Source organism: Mandrillus leucophaeus, unplaced genomic scaffold (assembly GCF_000951045.1).
Source record: "Mandrillus leucophaeus isolate KB7577 unplaced genomic scaffold, Mleu.le_1.0 Scaffold2, whole genome shotgun sequence".
Classification (NCBI taxonomy): Eukaryota; Metazoa; Chordata; class Mammalia; order Primates; family Cercopithecidae; genus Mandrillus; species Mandrillus leucophaeus.
Genome location: NW_012102031.1, coordinates 1159928 through 1180614, shown reverse-complemented (window position 1 = coordinate 1180614; position 20687 = coordinate 1159928). Strand labels below are relative to the sequence as shown.

The window sequence follows — 20687 nt, the reverse complement described above, 5'->3', positions numbered from 1 at the left end:
TAGCCAGGCGTGATGGCGGGCGCCTGTAGTCCCAGCTACTCGGGAGGCTGAGGCAGGAGAATGGCGTGAACCCGGGAGGTGGAGCTTGCAGTGAGCCGAGTTTGCACCACTGCACTCCAGCCTGGGCGGCGGAGCGAGAGTCCGTCTCAAAAAATAAATCAGTAAATAAAAGCCATTGGTTCCATTTCTATGAGAACCCATTAATCCATTAACAGTGAAAGGATGGGCCAGGTAGATTGGCTTATGCTGTAATGGTGGATACATACTGAAGTGAGTGGATTGTTTGAGGTCAGGAGTTCAAGACCAGCCTGGCTAATATGGTGAAACCCTGTCACTACTAAAATTACAAAAATTAGCCAGGCATGGTGGTGGACACAAAAATCAGCTGGGCATGGTGGCATGTGCCTACAGCTACTCAGGAGGCTGAGGCAGGGGAATCGCTTGAACCTGGGAGGTGGAGGTTGCAGTGAGCCGAGATCACGCCACTGCACTCCAGCGTGGGTGACAGACTCTGTCTCAACAAAACAAAACAAAAACAGTGAAAGGATGAATCCCCTCATGCGGGCAGAGCCCTCATGACCCAATCATTTCCTAAAGGTCCCACTTCTGAACACTGCCACACTGGGGATCAAGTTTCAACATGAGTTTTGGAGGGGACAAACATTCAAACCATAGCAATCACCTCACTGATTGATTAGAATTGCTCAGAGCTCCCTAAACACATCACCCTAGGCTGGGGGTAGTGGCTCATGCCTATAATCCTAACACACTGGAAGGCCAAGGCAGGCGGATCGCCTGACCTTAGGAGTTCGAGACCAGTCTGGTCAATATGGTGAAACCCTGTCTCTACAAAGACAAAAAAAAAAAAACAAAAACCACGCATGCTGGTTCTCACCTCCTAGCTACTCAGGAGGCTGAGTTGGGAGGACTGTTTGAGCCCTGGGGGTTGAGGCTGCAGTGAGCCGTGTTCATGCCACTGCACTCCAGGTTGGGGGACAAAGTGAGACCGTATCCGAATCAATCAGTATATAGCACCCTGTTCACGACTGTCTTTGCTTAAGTTGACACCCCCAACAAATGCCTTTATTTGCCTACTGCACCCTTTGCCTGTAGGTTCTGACATATCAAAGCCCAGTTTATTACCCAGTTTCCTTGACTTTAAGTAGTCATTCAATACTAAACACCTACCTGCTACCTACTGGGCAAAACAAACTTGCTTCCTGCTCTTGTAGACACAGTCATAGGTTACTTTCACTGATCACCAAATGCTAAGAAAACACACAGGGTTGGGTGTGGTGGCTCATGCCTGTATTCACAGCACTTTCGGAGGCCAAGGCAGGAGGGTAACTTGAATCCAGGAGTTTGAGACCAGTCTGGGCAACACAGCGAGACCTTGTCTCTATAAAAATTACAAAAAACAGGCCAGGCTTGGTGGCTCATGCCTGTAATCCCAGCACTTTGGGAGGCCAGGAGTTCAAAAGCAGCCTGACCAACATAGTGTAACCCCATCTCTACTAAAAATACAAAAAATTAGCTGAGCGTGGTGGCAGGTGCCTGTAATCCCAGCTACTAGGGAGGCTGGGGCAGGAGAATCGCTTGAATCTGGGAGGCGGAGAGTGCAGTGAGCAGAGTGCCATTACACTCCAGCCCGGGCAACAGTGCAAAATTCCATCTCAAAAACAAAAAAACAAAAACAAAAAACTAGCTGGGCAGGGTGGTGCATGCCTGTAGTCCCAGCTATTCCAGAGCCTGAGGTGGGAGGAGTGCTGAGTCTGGGAAGTAGAGGTTGCAGTGAGTTAAGATCGTGCCATTGCACTCCAGCCTGGGCGACAGAGACACCGTCTCAAAACCAACCAACCAAACAAAAAAAAACACGTATGATGCTATGTGGGAGTACCAGGGGAACTTACATTAAGGGTCCAGAGAGGCATCTTTGAGGAAATATTTGGCTAAGGTCAGAAGGGAGTAGGAGTTAGCTGAGTAAAAGGGAGGGGGGCACAAGCATTCTGGAGGGATCAACATGTTAAAAATAAACTCAAAGCAGAAGCAAAAAGAAAAGCAGCAGTTGTGGAACTGAAAAGGAGCCTATGGCTGCAGTGCAGAGAAAGGGGTGGCTCAGAGAGCCCAGAAAGTGCTGTAGCCCTATGACTATGGCCTTCCCCTGCCTTCCTGAGGCACCTCCAAGGTAGGCCTAGAATCTTTCCTTTGTGCATCCTCTGGGTTATACTGGAACTCTTTTTTTTCTTTTTGAGATGGAGTTTTGCTCTTGCTGCCCAGGCTGGAGTGCAATGGCATCATCTTAGCTCACCACCACCTCTGCCTCCTAGGTTCAAGCAATTCTCTTGTGTCAGCCTCACGAGTAGCTGGGACTACAGGTGTGTGCCACCATGCCTGGCTAATTTTTCTATTTTTAGTAGCAACAGAGTTTCGCCATGTTGGCCACCCTGATCTTGAACTCCTGGCCTCAAGTGATCTGCCTGCCTCGGCCTCCCAAAGTGCTAGGAATACAGGTGCGAGCCACTGTGCCCAGCCCGTTTTTTTTTTTTTTTTTTTGGAGACAGTCTTGCTCTGTCTCCCAGGCTGGTGTGCAGTGGCAGGATCACTGTTCACTGCAGCCTCAATCTCCAAGGCTCAAGTGATCTTCCCATCTCAGCCTTCTGAGTAGCTGGGACTAAACTATAGGTGCATGCCACTATACCTGACTAGTTTTCATATTTTTCATAGAGATGGGTTTTTGCCATGTTGCCCAGGCTGGTCTTGAACCCCTGGGCTCAAGATCTGCCTGCCTGAGCCTCCCAAAGTGCTGAAATTATAGGCATGGGCCACTGTGCCCAGCCTCCACCATCACTGGAAGCCATCTCTTCAATTCAAAATTAAAGTTGGATAGGAAGGAAAAAATAGTACGTTTCTAAAAATGACTTTGATTTATCTATAATGAAAGGTATGGGTGGTTTTGAATTCCTTCCAGTGGTAATAAGAGGACAGAGTACTTAACCAATCCCACTACTTCTGGTTTTTTTTTTTTTTTAAACAGAGTCTCGTTCTGTCGTCCAGGCTGGGGTGCAGTGGTGCGATCTGGTCTCACTGCAAGCTCTGCCTCCCGGGTTCACACCATTCTCCTGCCTCAGCCCCCCGAGTAGCTGGGACTACAGGCGCCCACCACCACGTATGGCTGACTTTTTGTATTTTTTAGGAGAGATGGGGTTTCACCGTGTTAGCCAGGATGGTCTCGATCTGGATGGTCTCGATCTCCTGACCTCGTGATCCGCCCGTCTCGGCCTCCCAAAGTGCTAGGATTACAGGCGTGAGCCACCGCACCCGGCAACTACCTCTTGTTTTGAATCACAAATTCCTGGATGACTAAAATAAATTCCTAAAGTTAAATGGGGAAGGTAACTACCAGAAAATAAACACCAACTTTATTAACATAATAGCAACAGAGTTTCCAATTTCTCAAAAGGAAAATAACATGACAACACAAGTGTTAAATGAATAAATGCCTTTCAAGATGGTGGAGCACCCCTCCCTCTCCCCCAAAAACAGTAAATGCCTACATTTCTTGTTCTGATAGCTTCCCACCACACACCAAAAGTTCCTCAAGGACAGCTGCCACCAGAGCTGCTGCAAGAACGTGGTTTTCACCGGCTGTAGCTTCACAGCCAACTCCTCAAGCAGAAGACTAAAATATTACTTCTTTTTAGAAGATCTTGGTTGAGGGAGAACATATCAATATGGAGAACAGATCTCTGCTTCTCGAATTTAAGAAAAATCATTAACTAATCTATCAACTTTTCTCTAATACGGTGTGCCAGAGTGCTCTGTGAAGAATCCTTTTCCATCCCTACCACGTCTGGGTGAAGGGAGAGGAGGGGGTGGCAAGCTGCCAGTACACTAGCAGGCACTCCTGGTGATGCTATGGTCTCTGCTCCCTCTCTGCTGGTAGTAGTAGGCATGTTTTCTGGCAGCTGCAGCAGCTTGATGTTGGGGGGAGGAAGGGGCCACCCACCAATCACCTCTTCTTGAAGCCGTATTTTTTGCGTTCATAGAAGAGGTCTGTTTTAGAGCTCCCCAGATTGACAATCTTTGGGCAGCCATCTCTCTGGAAAACAGAACAGAGAAGTTGTTAAGTCTTTGAGCCTGAACCAAGAGTGACTTAAGGTAAAAAATTTAAGCCTAGTGTGGTAGCATGTGCCTTTAGTCCCAGCTACTCCTCAGAAGGCCGAGGCAGGAGGATTGCTGGAGCCCAGGAGTTCGAGGCTGTAGTGAGCTATGATCATGCCTGTGAATAGCCAGCTACTGTACCCCACTGTAGGCAACACAGCGAGAACCCCATCTCTTGAAAAAAAAAATTGGTCAGAGTTCAAATTCTCATTTTAGTATTTGAAAAACCCGATAAATGGGTTTGTAAATGTGTCCAAACATCAGTATCTCCTTCATTGGGAGGCCAAGATCAGTTTCTTCCCTATCTCTTAGCACTTACGAAAGATCATTTGTAGGCCGGGCACGGTGGCTCATGCCTGTAATCTCAGCACTTTGGGAGGCCGAGGCAGGTGGATCACCTGAGGTCAGGAGTTCAAGACCAGCCTGGCCAACGTGGTGAAACCCTGTCTCTACTAAAAATACAAAAATTAGGCAGACGTGGTAGTGCGTGCCCGTAGTCCCAGCTACTCAGGAGGCTGAGGCAGGAGAATCGTTTGAACCCAGGAGGTGGAGGTAGCAGTGACCTGAGATCACGCCATAGCACTCCACTCCAGCCTGGGTAACAAGAGAGAAATTCCGTCTCAAGAAAAAAAAAAAGACCATTTTATAACTTTTGGATTAATGGTTTAGCCATTTATCTTAGCCATATCTGCTGCTAATATGATACAGTTGAGGTAGACTATGAAACTCTTTTTTTTTTGAGAAAAAATCTCACTGTCGCCAGGCTGGAATGCAGTGGCACGATCTTGGCTCACTGCAACCTCCGCATCACGAGTTCAAGCAATTCTCCTGCCTCAGCCTCCTGAGTAGCTGGGACTACAGGTGCATGCCGCCACGCCCGGCTTATGTCTTTTGTATTTTAGTAGAGACAGGGTTTCACCATGCTGCTCAGGCTGGTCTCGAACTCCTGAGCTCAGGCAATCTGCCCGCCTCAGCCTCCCAAAGTGCTAGGATTACAGGCGTGAGCCACTGTGGCCGGCCATACCTTATTTTCATGTTTTTTGAGACGGAGTCTCACTCTGTTGCCAGGCTAGAGTGCAGTGGCGTGATCTCAGATCACTGCAACCTCCGCCTCCGGGGTTCAAGCAATTCTCCTGCCTCAGCCTCCCGAGTAGTGGGGACTACAGAGGCGCGCCACCACGCCCAGCTAATTTTTGTATTTTTAGTAGAGATGGGGTTTCACCATGTGGGCCAGGATGGTCTCAATCTCTTGACCTTCTGATCCACCCGCCTTGGCCTCCTGATAGTGCTGGGATTTCAGGCGTGAGCCACCACGCCCAGCCCTTACATTTTAAATACCATAGGAGAATAATGGGTTTTATGTGTCTTCATTAATTCACTTACTTTAACACATGGTCTTGGGGGTACAGAGCACTACTGTGCTAGTGATAGGTGGCTGTTGACAGACCATGCACTGATTTGTCATGACAGGCTGCCCTGGCCATTTGATGAGCTTGAGTGCTTTCAGTGAAGCCCCTGGGAAGCTGTATTCTACAGAAATGATGACTCCACCAGTTGATTAGGGATGATGGAAGAAAAACCGGGGAAGCTGTAACTGGAAAAGCCCTACAGGTCTGTTGATTTTATTAAACACCCATGTCAGAGTTTAAGTCCTGTGATATTAGGCAATAGTATGAATTAATCAAGTCCTTAGCCAACTCATTTCTAACTCAACTAGCATCTTTCTTTGGGGGCAGACGTTAACAACTACAAAAATCTCCGAAAACACACAAAGCTAACACTAACATTTTAGGATCTCCTAGAAAACATGTATCAAGTCATTACATTGACAGCTTCCATCTCTGAAGCCTGGTGTACCAAGGAAGCCACCCACCAATAGCTTGCTAGGTGAACCCAAGTAAGCAATGTAATCTATATTTAATGTCCTTGTAAAAATAAGGCATTAGCTGCCTCTCCTGGACAAAGGCCTGATATTAAACATAGTAACAGCACTCTAAACCCTTTAGAGAGGCTATGAAACTCATGGTATGATGACAGCTTAAACTGTGCCTTACTGACGCAAATGTGGGCAAGTTGCTTCTCTTGGGACTTATATTATTCCTCAGCTGTAAAAGAAGAAGACTAGATCAGGTCAAGGTTTACAAACTATCCTTATAGATACCTAAATATTCCTGGAAGGTACCAAGTGATGGTATCACCCAATCCTCCAATTTGTACAGCTCCGTTCTTTACTTACAGGTTAGCTTTTTTTTTTTTTTTTTTTGAGACGAAGTCTCACCCTGTTGCTCAGGCTGGAGTGTAGTGGCGCTATCTCGGTTCTCTGCAACCTCTGCCTCCTGGGTTCAAGTGATTCTCTTGCCTCAGATTCCTGAGTAGCTGGGATTACAGGCGCCCGCCACCACGCCCAGCGAATTTTTGTATTTTTAGTAGAGATGGGGTTTCATCATGTTTGTCAGGCTAGTCTCAAACTCCTGACCTTGTGATTTGCCTGCCTGGGCCTCCCAAAGTGCTGGGATTACAGGCATGAGCCACTGCCCCCAGCCTACTTACAGCTTAGCTAGCCCGAAAATTTAATTAATTTACATTAACTTTTAACTTTTAACTTTTCTCCTTAGAGGTGCAATGATGAGAATGAATAAATAAAAGGTTAAGAAACACTGAGTCAGGCTGGGCGCGGTGGCTCATGCCTGTAATCCCAGCACTTTGGAAGGCCGAGGTGGGTGGATCACCTGAGGCCAGGAGCTTGAGACTAGGCTGACCAACATGGTGAAACCCCATCTCTACTAAAGAAAGAAAAATTAGGCTGGGCACAGTGGCTGACGCCTGTAATCCCAGCAACTTTGGGAGGCCAAGGTGGGTGGATCACAAGGTCAGGAGTTCAAGACCAGCCTGACCAACGTGGTGAAACCCTGTCTCTACTAAAAATACACAAATTAGCCGGGCGTGATGGTGCACACCTGTAATCCCAGCTACTCAGGGGGCTGAGACAGAAGAACTGCTTGAATCCAGGAGGTGTAGGTTGCAGTGAGCCAAGATCACACCACTGCACTCCAGCTTGGGCGACATAGTGAGACTGTCTCAAAAAAAAAAAAGAGCTGGGCATGGTGGCGTGTGCCTGTAATCCGAGCTACTTGGGAAGCTGAGGCAGGAAAATCGCTTGAACCTGGGAGGTGGAGGTTGTAGTGAGCCAAGATCATGCCATTGCACTCCAGCCTGGGCGACAAGAACAAAACTGCATCTCAAAAAACTAAAAAAAAAAAAAAAAAAATTAATTAATTAATTAAAAAAGAGTCAGACCTCCTAGGTTCTAGTCCTGATCTGTCACTCATTAGCCACTTGACCTTGGACTAACCAAGTTGCTTAACGTCTCTAAGCCTTAGCATCCTCATCTGTATCACATGGAACTTTTGGATAACAATGTTCAGCTAAGCACCTGGCATATATTAAGAGCTTCATAAATGTTAGTGCTATTTTTCTTATGTTCTGGTTGGGAGAACTGAGGAAAATGGTAAGCAAAAGGAATCAAGATTAAGGGGATTACACGATGCGGCACCATAAGAACCTACCAATTAGTCCTCTGGTAGCAATGTCCATAGACATCATCCCTGTCTCCTGGTTATTCTTGTGGCTTTGAAAAATTATAAATGAGAATACCTGGCTTAGCTTACCTGTCTAATTCCCTTATCAATTATGAAAGTTGCAGGAAGAGAACAATAACAAGGGTTGCCTTGGTTGTAGGAAGGTTTCTGCATAGGAAAGAGCCTTGGCCACTTAATCTACGTGATGATCTGTAAGGCTGAGAGCCTGGATCATGTCACTAGACTTTGTGTTCCTTGGAAACTAGCGCTGAAAATGTGAGCTAGATTCCATCTCAAATGTCCTCAGAACATTCGTGTATAATGTGAAGGCGGGGAAGTGACGTCTAGAATAAGTCTCAGGGACAGAATGAGGCATGAGGATCCAAAGGTATCAGTTCACACACCACATTCAGAGGAGTCAGACAGCAATTAACATTTATTAAGCATTCTCTGGTTGCAAGCTTATGCTAGATAAGAACTCTAGCTAGAACCATACAAAAATTCAAGAAAATGCTGTCTTAAATAGCTACCCTGTAGCTAGTTTAGGAACTGTTTGTAAGTTTTCTTCACTACTGTTACCTTATTATGCTTTCACTGCTTATAGACCAGAAGTTAACAAACACCTACTATGTATTAGACACCCTAAAGGGGATACCTCTGGATGACTTACAGGGACAGCACCAAAACACATGTACCATGCTTGCACCGCATGTCAGGCACCATACCATGGCCTAAGGAAAAGGAGAGGCGAATAGACAAACCAAAGTCCTGCCTCTAATGAAGTGTAATCTAGCTAGTAGACTAGACGGATTTCCGGACAGCAGGATATGACTTAATAGTTGAAGGTAAATGCAAATCGGAGTTGCGGACAAGAGAATGGTCCAAATCACTAACGGAAATTATGTTTTTGTTACTTCAGGACCTTTCTCATCTCCCTAAACAATAGAAGATTCAATGGTGTACTGGTTTTTTTTTTTTTGAGAAGGAATTTTGCTCTTAGTTGCCGGATTGGAGTGCAATGTTCTGATCTCGGCTCAGCTGACTGTAACCTCTGCTTCCTGGGTTCAAGCAATTTTCCTGCCTTAGCCTCCCAAGTAGCTGGGATCACAGATGTGTGCCACCGCGTCGGTTAATTTTTGTATTTTCTTTTTATTTATTTTTGTTATTATTATTTTTTTGAGACGGAGTCTCACTCTGTTGCCCAGGCTGGAGTGCAGTGGCGTGATCTCCGCTCACTGCAAGCTCCACTTCCTGGGTTCATGCCATTCTCCTGCCTCAGCCTCCCAAGTAGCTGGGACTACAGGCGCCCGCTATCACACCCGGCTAATTTTTTAATTTTTTTAGTAGAGACAGGGTTTCACCGTGTTAGCGGGGATGGTCTTGATCTCCTGACCTCATGATCCGCCTGCTTCGGCCTCCCAAAGTGCTGGGATTACAGGCGTGAGCCACCGCGCCCGGCCAATTTTTGTATTTTTAGTAGAGACGGGGTTTCACCATGTTGGCCAGGCTGGTCTCAAATTCCTGACCTTAGGTGATCCACCTACCTTGGCCTCCCAAAGTGCTAGGATTGCAGGCATGAGCCACTGTGCCTGGCCCAATGGTATAGTCTTATCTGGCCCAATCTCTCCCAATTACTGGGGGTAGGCAGGATCCAAGTGCATGAAATGAGGTACTGGCGTTGTTGCCTTCACCATGGAAACATCCCAAAAGCACACATTAAAGGGTAACATAAGGCCAGGCGTGGTGGCTCACACCTGTAATCCCAGCACTTTGGGAGGCCCAGGCAGGCGGATCACAAGGTCAGGAGTTTGAGTCCAACCTGGCCAACACAATGAAACCCCGTCTCTACTAAAAATACAAAAATTAGCCGGGGGTGGTAGCAGGCGCCTGTAATCCCAGCTACCCGGGAGGCTGAGGCAGGAGAATCACTTGAACCCGGGAGGCGGAGGTTGTGGTGAGCCGAGATGGCGCCACTGCACTCCAGCCTGGGCAACAAGAACGAAACTCTGTCTCAAAAAATAAAATAAAATAAAATAAATATATAAATAAAAGTACAACATGGTGAAATGGGGACACTACAAGGTTTCGTTGAATAGCCTGGGCTTGTCAGAGGAACTATAAAATGGGCATCATAATAATCATCCCTATTTCTCAAACTTATTGTGAGGAACAAGGTGTGATAACATCTATAAAAGACCTATTCTTTGCTCATGGAAATATGAAGAATTATGTATCTTTTGCCTTACTCTGAATTAGAATTAAATTAGGTAACTGGGCCAGGCGCAGTGGCTTAGGCCTGTAATCCCAGCACTTTGGGAGACGCAAGGTGGGCGGATCACTTGAGGTTGGGAGTTGAGGCCAGCCTGACCAACATGGAGAAACCCCGTCTCTACTAAAAATACAAAATGGGCTGGGCGTGGTGGCGCATGCCTGTAATCCCAGCTACCCGGGAGGCTGAGGCAGGAGAATTGCTTGAACCCGGGAGGCGGAGGTTGCGGTGAGCCGAGATTGTGCCACTGCACTCCAGCCTGGGCAACAAGAGTGAACTCCGTCTCAAAAAATAAAAAACAAATAAATAAATAAATTAGATAACTGGGTACTATCATTAACCTAGTGAGACTGTATCATACTTCCTTTTGTTTTGTTTTTTGAAGAAAACAAGTTGATTCATAGTTTTCCCCCACAAAAACCCTGCTGCCAATACTAAACGAAAGAAATGGGGTAAACCTTGCCTGTAGCACTGGTCTATAAGCTCTCTATCCTGGCATTTGGCTCAGAGAGTTGAATAGTAAGTAACCACTGCCACTACGCAGTGTCAAGGGACAAAAAAAAAGTCATGATGCAGGGCCACAATCACTTCTGCAATATTAAACCAAAGGTACTTGTTACCTGCTTAAAGCTGAAGTCAACTTGAATCGTCCCAAATTCAACTTTGTCACGATACACACCCGAATAGTGCTTAATGATAGATCTGAGACATTAATGAGTGGCTATGACACAACATGGGCTGTACAGGCCTTATAAACAGACAGGGTCTCTGTCACCCAGGCTGGAGTGCAGTGGCATGAAAATGGCTCACTGTAGCCTTGACCTCCTGGGCCCAAGTGATCCTCCACCTGCCTCAGTTTCCCAAGTAGCTGGGACCACAGGTACACACCAGCACACCCGACTAATGAAAAATACGTTTTTCTGGCCAGGAGTGATGGCTCATGCCTGTAATCCCAGCACCTGGTGAGGCTAAGGCAGGAGGATCACTTGAGCCCAGGAGTTTGAGACCAACCTAGGCAACAAGACCAGACCCTGTCTCTACAAAAAAAAATTAGCCAGGTGTGGTGGCGCATGCCTGCAGTCCCAGCTACTTGGGAGGATGAGGTGGGAGGATCGTTTGAGCCCGGGGGGGTCAAGGCTGCAGTGAGTCTTGCACGTGATCATGCCACTGCACCCCAGCCTGGGCCACAGAGCAAGAGACCCTGTCTCAAAAAAAAGAAAAACAAAAAAACAAAACAAAACCAAAAAACCAAATTGTTTTTTGTTGTTGTTGTTGAGATGGGATCTTGCTCTGTGACCCAGGCTGGTCTTGAACTCCTGGACTAAAGTGATCCTCATAACTTGGACTCCCAAAGTGCTGAGATTACAGGTGTGAGCCACCACGCCCAGCCGGATGTCATTTCTGAATAAAAATAATCACAGAGAAACATGAATAGAGAGAGAGCTCTTCAAATTGCTGGTCTTGACAAAGATTTGCTTCCCTTGCATTTTTCCCCTTGATGCAAAATAACTGCCTTTTATTGAACTACACCCAGTTTGACTCACAGAACTTGAAAAAATTATAACCTAGATGACTAGATGAACACAGTAATCTCCATAGACCATAGGAGATTGCAGTGGATGGCAAAGTATTACTAAACAAAAGCAGGAAAGGTCAGATGGAAAGCTGTACACTTACATCCTTCTCCTGGATGGTGCACTCCTTACAATAATACGCATCAGAGACCCCAGGGCCTCCACAGATCACACAGCGTCCCTGGTAAGATCCATAGTTACACTCATCACATATGCGCACCAGAGTGCAAGGACGCACATAGGAGTCACAAATCACACACTTGCCATCACCTGTAAGGAAGAGAATGGAGTCATACTCACAACAAGTTCTTCAGTCCTCTGCTATCTCCTGCCATGGGGAAATACACTAGTCTCCTTTTGACAGTGACTTTAGGACCCTCCTCTTGGCATCACGAAACTTGGTTTACCCAGTATCCATCTCAAGGCCCTCAACATATACAAAAGTTTATCAATTAACATATGTAAAGAGCCTAGAAAATCACCTCAGAGATAATAAGCCTATATAATTGCCGGCAAAGTGCTGTGTGTTAGGGAGGGGTCATGCTACTCTGGCGATTTTTCCTGTTGAAAACTAGAGAGATACAGCGTTAAATGTGCAAGTGGCAGTGGGGAGACAGAGGGGCCTTTGGTTGAAGTCCAGCATTCAGTGTTCACATACTTCCAGGCACATCTACTCAAAGCCCTCTTTGTGGCACTTTTGCTGGTTCCACAGAAACTGGGAGTGGGAAGGGTGGGCTGTTGGGACGGTAGGTTCCACTCACATTTTTCACACAGTCTTCCGATGGCTGCAAGATGAAAGATGGTTAAAAAGTACAATTAGAATAAAGGTTTTGACAAACGGGAAGTACATCCTCGAGCTGGGGGTAGGGACATGAGTACGGACTGCAGTGATACCTGCGGATAGCCATTTTATCATTACAAATTTCCAAATGAACCAAACCCACAGCCCAACCACCCTTCTGAATCTCCTCCAACGTCCTGGGGCAAGCTCTGAGTTTCTGTGGACCTGGCCCAGACCCCACCCCCGATACCTGCCTGGGGCTCCCAGCACGCGCACCCCCGCCCTCTTCTCATCAGCGGCCACAAACCTGCGCGTTCCTACAACACCCCGCGCCCGAGAGGCGGGAAACGTGGCGCCAGCTGGGCAAGCCACTAAGGAAGTGATGGGAACCCCCGACCCCCCAGCTCCTAATACCACCCCTACCCAGACAGACGGGGGCAGGGCGCAGCCTCACCAACACCAGCCTGCTTGCGGCAAAAGATCAAATCAGGATGATGTTTAGCCATAGCTCCCAATTAAGCCGGCCACCGGAAGCTTCGGGAACTTCCGTCCGACCTTTATTTCCCATTGTTCCTGCCTCCACGTCGCTGTGATTGGTCCTCTAAGCTTCCGTCAGTTTACGATCCTTGCACCAGGCCCCTCTTGCTCTCGCGCGAGTTTCTGTCGCTGCTAGGTGGCCAGGTCCTGGCAGGTGCATGAAAGTCTTAAAAACACTCCCAGATTTGGATGGCAGAGATAACTAAAATTTGTTCTTGGATAAAACATATTTGTGCTTGGTATCTACTTCTGCAAGTGTCTTTAGGCAGTTCTATTTCCTCTTGCGTGTCTGTTCATTACTCTTGAGCTCCGCTCATTGCGTTCCCAGGGTTCTGGTGCCCCTAGGGAGGCCTCGCCTTCACCGTGACGCCCCACTCTTCCGGGCACGCCCCTGCCCAAAGGCTTTAAAAGGCGCCGTTTGGGACGTCACTTGCATGCGACCTCATCTTTGTCAGTGCACAAAATGGCGCCCTACAGCCTACTGGTGACTCGGCTGCAGGTGAGCGAGCTCAGGGACCTCTGGGTTCACGGGGGCGGGGTGCCTCCTACTGTGCCGGCGGCTATGGGCGAGGCAGGGCGAGGCGGGCCCGACCTGGGGCCAACTTCTCGTGTACCTGTTCCGGTTGTGGGCCCGGCACCCGTGTCCGCTCCTCTGGTGCCCTAGGTCAAGGCGTCCCCGGCACAGTCAGCTTTCCTGGCCCTGTCCCCGCCTCGCAAGAAGCGTGGGCCCAAGCAGCGGCGGCCGGGTGAAGAGCGGAGGCACCTCTTCCTTCTTTTTGAGGACAGCATTCCCTGCTCCCGTGGGGTGTCTTTCCATTCCTCAAGGTGAGGACAAGGTGACTAGGGGGCGCGGTCGTTGTTGAGCCTTCTAGGCCCAGTTCCTGAGGCCTCACTTCCCATCTCTTAGCAACAGAGACATGACAGCATCTACGGTTGCCAGGCCTGGAGTCTGGAGAAGAAACTAGGACCCTGTACCACCTTTTGAGGACCCTGCGGAACATGGAATGCCCGAGGTGGGGAGGTGGTCTTCTGGGCCCCTACGTAGTAAATAATAATAATAGTCTCTCACGTTTGCACAAGATTTGAGGACTGTTTTTTAATTCTTCCTAATATTATTTGATTCATGTAATCATAGGAATGAGATGATTTTTCTCATTTGATAGGTGATAAAACTGGTAGAAAGTAGGTGGAAGTTCTGGTTCTTAGAGTGTCACCGAAGTGCTGTGGCAGAAGCATGGGCCCTACCACCACTGAGTTCTTGTTTATGTCAGCCTGCCCTCACAGAACTTTCTGAACCAGGGTGCGATTATTTCTGTTTGTCAGAATGCAGTACGAATATTTTGAGCTCACAGTAAGTTGCTTGTCAAATATGGGAGGATAAGGAGACTCCAGTTTGACCTTGACTCCCCCGTTAGGAGCTATCTAGAAAGCTGACCGACTGCCAGATGATTTTTTCACTTCTAACTTGACAGCCCTGGGAAGTTGTTATACTCAAAGGTTGAATGTCAAATGTGTCTTTCATTAATAAAAATAAAGCAAGCAAGCATCTGTAGACATTCTCTGTCAACCTTTCACAGTTAACTTTGTGAATCTTTTTTTGGATCCAGTGGCGCAACTTTGATAATAGAATTTTATAAGTTGTTATGCATTGTACTCTCAGGAAGCATTGTGGTACTTGAAGTTATTTTTAATCACATTGCTTAAATTTAAACCATGTGGTTTAAAATAAAATCTTTTATCTGAAAGAAAATATTTCTGATCTCAATTCTGGGCAAAGGCAAACTATTGCACCTGATTATCTCTTCACGTCTTTTTTTTTTCCTTTGAGACAGAGTCTCGCTCTGTCACCCAGGCTGGAGTGCAATGGTGCAATCTTGGTTGGCTGTAACTCTGCCTCCCAGGTTCAAGTGACTCTCCTGCCTCAGCTTCCCGAGTAGCTGGGTTACAGGCGTGTGCCACCATGCTTGACTAATTTTTGTATTTTTAGTAGAGACAGGGTTTCACCATGTTGACCAGGCTGGTCACAAACTACTGACCTCAAGTAATCGGCCTGCCTCAGCCTCCCAAAGTCCTGGGATTACAGGTGTGAGCCACCCCATCTGGCCTCTTCAAGTCTTTTGATTCTCTAGGTTAATGATGTGGAAACAGTTGTTTCTTCCTGTCTCATGAGTTAAGGGAGTCAGTCAAGATTATTTGGTAAGATAAATGATTATAGAGTTCTTGACCTTGGAAGAGAAGAAGAATATCACACCATTTTGAACTGAAAAGGATCTTGGAAAGTATGAGTATCAGACTGGTGTAAAAGGAGATCTGGGCTGTAGTTCATACTCTTTCCTGATCCTGTGACCTTGAGTAAGTTACTTCCTGAATCCATTGTCAATTGAGGATGATCTTCATTGAACAAATGTATATTCAGCAACTGGATGTTAGAAAGTGATGAGTAAGTAGAATGAGTTTACCACCATCATGTCGACTAACCTCTTTTGCAGGTGGAAAATTTAAGACCTTGAGAGCCTGGGTGACTTCCAGTAGCAGAGTCAGGATTAAAATCCTGGTCTCCTTATTTGTTCCTTCAGCTAAGATGAATGAACAATATTATGCGGTTTGCACACTGCCTCCCAATAACCAGGCTGTCTCAAGTAACCAACTAACACAGTTTCTCTGAGAAGCTTGTACATTTACCTCTTTTGTGCTTAGATACATTTGTGAAATGATGGTTACCACCTTAATAGTCATGTATGCAGAACCCTATGGCTGTAGTCAATTCATTCCTGCTTCATTCACCATATATTTACTGAGCGCCCACTGCTTGTTCTGAATACCGTGGTAAGCAAAGACAGTCCCTGTTCTTGTGGAACTTGCACTGTATTCTAATGTACCTGACTGCAGAGGGCCTTGGAGATCTTTCTCAGCCAAATACGGTATTTTTCTTTCCTTGGCTGGACCAAAGGTGAAGGTAGATAATAGAATGATGGGTGTTACTCCCAGCACTAAGAGTACCTAGCATTTATCTTACTGTGTATGACTAATTTCACATGACTCTGTGAGATGAGTCAGGTTTATTAACCTGATTTATAGATGAAGAAACAGAGAGCAAACATAGTGTTATGGTTGAGAGCATGGACTCTGGCATCAGACAACCTAGATTTGAATTCTGTAATAACTCTAATACTCATATAGCTGTGGTTTTGGATAAGTTACTCAACCTCTCCGCACCTGTTTCCTTGCCTTTAGATACAATAAAAAGAATATATCTGTTTCAATCATGTAATAGTTGCAAAGTATTTAGAACCCTTCCTGGTACTTAGTAAGGGCTATATAATTGCTAAATAAATACGTGGCCAGGCACGGTGGCTCACACCTGTAATCCCAGCACTTTGGGAGACTGAGGCAGGTGTATCACAAGGTCAGGAGCTCAAGACCAGCCTGGCCAATATGGTGAAACTCCATCTCTACTAAAAATACAAAAATTAGCCGGGCATGGTGGCTCGCGCCTGTAGTCCAAGCTACTCAGGAGGCTGAGGCAGAAGAATCCCTTGAACCCAGGAGGCGGAGGTTGCAGTAAGCTGCAATCACGCCACTGCACTCCAGCCTGGGTGACAGAGCGAGACTCTGTCTCAAAACAAAATAAGGCCTAGGCCCTTATCAGTAGTTGTTAGTAGGTATGATTTGAATCTGGACATGTCTGATTCCGAAGCCTAGGGGCTTAGCAACTGGCATTATACTGCTTCCCTTTGGCATCGAGCTCAACCTGTGGATCCATAGATGCACCATAACCTCAGAACAGTGCTAAGCTGAATGTGTACTCTTGTTTGACAGTACCTGCTACCAGATAGTAAGATTAGAAACAAGAAAATAGGATGTGGGTTTTTGTTTTGTTTTGTTTTGTTTTGTTTTTTAAAGAAATGGGGGTCTCACTATGTTGCCCAGGCTGGTCTCAAATTCCTGTGCTCAAGCAATCCTCCTGGCTTGGCTTCCCAAAGTGCTGAGATTACAAGTGTGAGCCAACTGCAACCAGCCAAGGAGGTGAGATTTTTGAAAAACCACATTTACTCTCTGTTTTTTAGCATTTATTTTTGTGCATATGACTGAGTAGTACACAAGAGGGGTTGAGCAGTTGAAAATATGTTTATTAGGTGTTTGGTTTTGCCTTGAGATAACTGGGGTTTTGAGGTTTCATGTGACCTTGGGGGAAGTCATGTAACCTCTTGCATGTAAATTTGTGATGGCAGTTACCTACAAAAATATTTGGCAGAAATTCTCTGTGCCATCTTAAAATCAAATCTTGGTTTGAATTGTGAAATAGATGATTCTGGTTGTATGGTCACTGTGATAACCTTCCCAGATATCAGTTGTTACTAGAATTGAGTGAATGAATGAATTGTTAAATAAGCTTCCATCTTAGGTATGGACAGAGGGAACAGGGACACCATCCTGAGGATTAAGGGAGCACATCATTGCCTTTCAAACCAATTGCTTCACAATGTTCTTTGAATGCTTTGGCCGGGCTGGGTGGCTTACGCCTGTATTCCCAGCACATTGGGAGGCCGAGGCGGGTGCATCACCTGAGATCAGAAATTCAAGACCAGCCTGGCCAACATGGTGAAACCCAATCGCTAATAAAAACACAAAATAAGCTGGGTGTGGTGGCACATACCTGTAATCCCAGCCACTCAGAAGGCTGAGGCAGAAGAATCACTTGAACCCAGGAGGCGGAGGTGGCAGTGAACCGAGATCGCGCCATTACACTGCAGCCTGGGCAACAAGAATGAAACTCTGTCTCAAGAAGAAAAAAGAAAAAGCTTAATGTCTCAAGAAGAAAAAAGAAAAAGCTTAATGTCTAACACTGCCTAGCATTGTTCTAGACACTGGGGATGCAGTAGTTAACAAGAATAGTGGGGCTTAAATTGTAGTCCTGGGGAAAATAAGTAGAAAAATAAGAATATTGTATTACTGAGTGTTGTGGGAAAGATAAGGTAGAGAGAATGGGGTGGGAACATGGCATTTTTAACTGGGATATTTGGGGAAGACCTCATAGAAGAGGTGACATCTGAACTGAGACTTAGATGATACGAACGCAGCTGTTCAGCATTTTTGGAGGAGACTTCAAATAGAAGGAGCATGTGCAGAGCACCCATCTAGGTGTGAGCTGAGTGTGTTGAGGATAAGAGCTAAGGCTAGTGTTGCTACAGTGTCCTGAGGAGCAAAAGGTCTGACCAAGAGGCTGGGGCTAGGGTCAGGCAGGCTTCGGTAAGAAAATCCAAGTGTAGTGAAAATCCACTGGAAGATTTTAAGCCAGGGAGTGACATGATCTGATCATCCGGGCTGCTGCGTGCATGATGGACCATAGAGGGTCAAAAGGAGGAGGCAGGGAGAACAGTGTGGGACGGTTGGAGTCATCCCAGGAATGGCAGAGGTGTCTGGGACTAGGGTCTGGGGGTGGAGATAATGAGATGTATTCTAAATTGGGATATATTCAGAGGCAGATGGGTTGGCACATGGGAGGGATAGAGAATAAGGGTGACTCCTTGGTTTGGGGTCTTAGTAACTGAGGGATGGGTGAGCTTGAATTCAGTGGTCGTGTGTTTGCACAGTAATTTTTTTTTTTTTTTTTTGAGACAGAGTCTTGCTCTGTCGCCCAGGCTGGAGTGCAGTGGCGCGATCTCGGCTCACTGCAAGCTCTGCTTCCTGGGTTCATGCCATTCTCCTGCCTCAGCCTCCCAAGTAGCTGGGACTACAGGCGCCCGCCACCACACCCAGCTAATTTTTTTTGTATTTTTAGTAGAGTCAGGATTTCACGTGTTAGCCAGGATGGTCTCCATCTCCTGACCTCGTGATCCGCCCATCTCGACCTCCCAAAGTGCTGGGATTCCAGGCGTGAGCCACCGTGCCCAGCCAGGCCTTTTTTTTTTTTTTTTTTGAGACAGAGTCTCGCTTTGTTGCCCAGGCTGGAGTGCAGTGGCGTGATCTCGGCTCACTGCAAACTCCGCCTCCCATGTTCACGCCATTCTCCTGCCTCAGCCTCCCAAGTAGCTGGGACTACAGGTGCCTGCCACCTCGTCCGGCTAATTTTTTTGTATTTTCAGTATAGACGGGGTTTCACTGTGTTAGCCAGGATGGTCTCGATCTCCTGACCTCATGATCCGCCTGCCTCGGCCTCCCGAAGTGCTGGGATTACAGGCGTGAGCCACCGCACCCAGCCTCCTCAGTACTTATAAAAATTACCTAAGGGCAGAATCTCATTGATAAATTCTTGATTCTTTCATCAATTCTCAAGTACTTTATTTCACAGGTGAGAAAGCCAGATGACGTCAAGTATCTTACCCAGGGGCCCTCACTTGAGTAGAGTATGAGCATCTCGTTTCATGTGGACTCTGTCCTATCTGGTTTTATTGAGAAACCTGGTGTGTATCCAAGAGGGCCATCTTGTAAATGCTTACCTTTTTTATTTAAAAAAAAAAAAAAAAAGAAAAAAGAATTCTTTTTTTTTTTGAGATAGGGCCTCATTCTGTCACCCAGGCTGCAGTGCAGTGGTGTAATGATAGCTCACTGCAGCCTCCACCTCCTGGGCCTAAGTAATCCTCCCACCTCAGCCTCCCTAGTAGCTGGGACTAGAGGTGTGTGGCACCGTGCCCAACTAATTTTTTATTTTTTGTAGAGATGGGGATGTTGCCATGTCACCCAAGCTGGTCTTGAACTCCTGGGCTCCCAAAGTGCTGGAATTATAGGCATGAGCCACTGCACCCGGCCAGTGGGAAGTATTTAAAGTCAGTGTTAAGTCTTTCCTGGCTCCAGTTTTCTTTGATGGGCCTGATTTTCCCAGCACCTGGTTTGGATGGCAGTGGTGGGCTCTAGGCCTCTCAGCATGAAGGAGGGAAGGTATTGTAGAGAGGCTTCTTGTAGCCCTTAAAAAGCAACAAATGGGCCGGGTGCGGTGGCTCATGCCTGTAATCCCAGCACTTCGGGAGGCTGAGGTGGGCGGATCACAAGGTCAGAAGTTTCGGGAGGCTGAGGTGGGCGGATCACAAGGTCAGAAGTTTGAGACCAGCCTGGCCAATATGATGAAACCCCGTCTCTATCTACTAAAAATACAAAAAAAAATTAACTGGGCGTGGCGTGCATGCCTGTGATCCCAGCTACTGGGGAGGCTGAGGCAGGAGAACCACTTGAACCCAGGAGGCGGAGATTGTGGTGAGCTGAGATCATGCCACTGCACTCCAGCCTGGGCAACAGGAGTGAAACTCTGTTTCCAAAAAAAAAAGGCGGCAGATAGACCATCGGGAGCCTTGGGAAGACTTCTGCCACTGGCTTACTGTGTAGCTTCGGGCAAAGTCTCAACTCTGTGGTCCTGCAGTTAGTTACACATCTGCAAAACGGTGTAATTAATAACTACCCTTCAGTTAGGAAAGGTTCTGAAGGCCTAATATTTAAAAAGTTGTTTTGACTCTGTTTGATGTGCTATAAAGCACTGTGAGCCGGGTGTGGTGCCTCATGCCTATAATCCCAGCACTTTGGGAGCCCAAGGCAGGTGGATCATTTGAGTTCAGGAGTTCAAGACCAGCCTGACCAACGTGGTGAAACCCCATCTGTACTTGAAATACAAAATTAGGTGTGGTGGCGCATGCCTGTAATCTCAGCTACTTGGGAGGCTAAGACAGGAGAATCGTTTGAACCTGGGAGGTGGAGGTTGTAGTGAGTCAAGATTGTGCAGTTGCACTCCAGCATGGGCAACAAGAATGAAACTCTGTCTTTAAAAAAAAAAAAAAAGGCCAGACGTGGTGGCTCAC

The 20687-nt window shown here is 46.8% G+C and overlaps 2 protein-coding genes across 6 annotated transcripts in view; one reads left to right on the top strand and one right to left on the bottom strand.

Moving 5' to 3' along the window:
• PHF5A (PHD finger protein 5A) overlaps positions 1-12941 on the bottom strand; it is a 15562-nt gene extending 2621 nt beyond the window's left edge. Inside the window, exons 1-5 of one of the 4 annotated variants that reach the window (XM_011978773.1) lie at positions 12818-12909; positions 12344-12367; positions 11686-11852; positions 6216-6266; positions 3478-4099 (exon numbers count right to left, since the gene is read on the bottom strand). In XM_011978773.1, coding sequence (XP_011834163.1) covers positions 4010-4099; positions 6216-6266; positions 11686-11852; positions 12344-12367; positions 12818-12869 — 384 coding nt within the window. In that variant the 5' untranslated portion in view covers positions 12870-12909 and the 3' untranslated portion in view covers positions 3478-4009. Of the gene's footprint in view, positions 1-3477; positions 4100-6215; positions 6267-11685; positions 11853-12343; positions 12368-12817 lie in introns of those variants that run through there. The other 3 variants (XM_011978776.1, XR_001005969.1, XM_011978774.1) reach the window with 3 other exon arrangements.
• Positions 12942-13032: 91 nt separating this feature from the next.
• Positions 13033-20687, top strand: part of ACO2 (aconitase 2, mitochondrial) — a 59849-nt gene continuing 52194 nt past the window's right edge. The window contains exon 1 of one of the 2 annotated variants that reach the window (XM_011978771.1): positions 13033-13399. In XM_011978771.1, coding sequence (XP_011834161.1) covers positions 13364-13399 — 36 coding nt within the window. In that variant the 5' untranslated portion in view covers positions 13033-13363. The remainder of the gene's footprint in view (positions 13400-20687) is intronic. The other variant, XM_011978772.1, reaches the window with a different exon arrangement.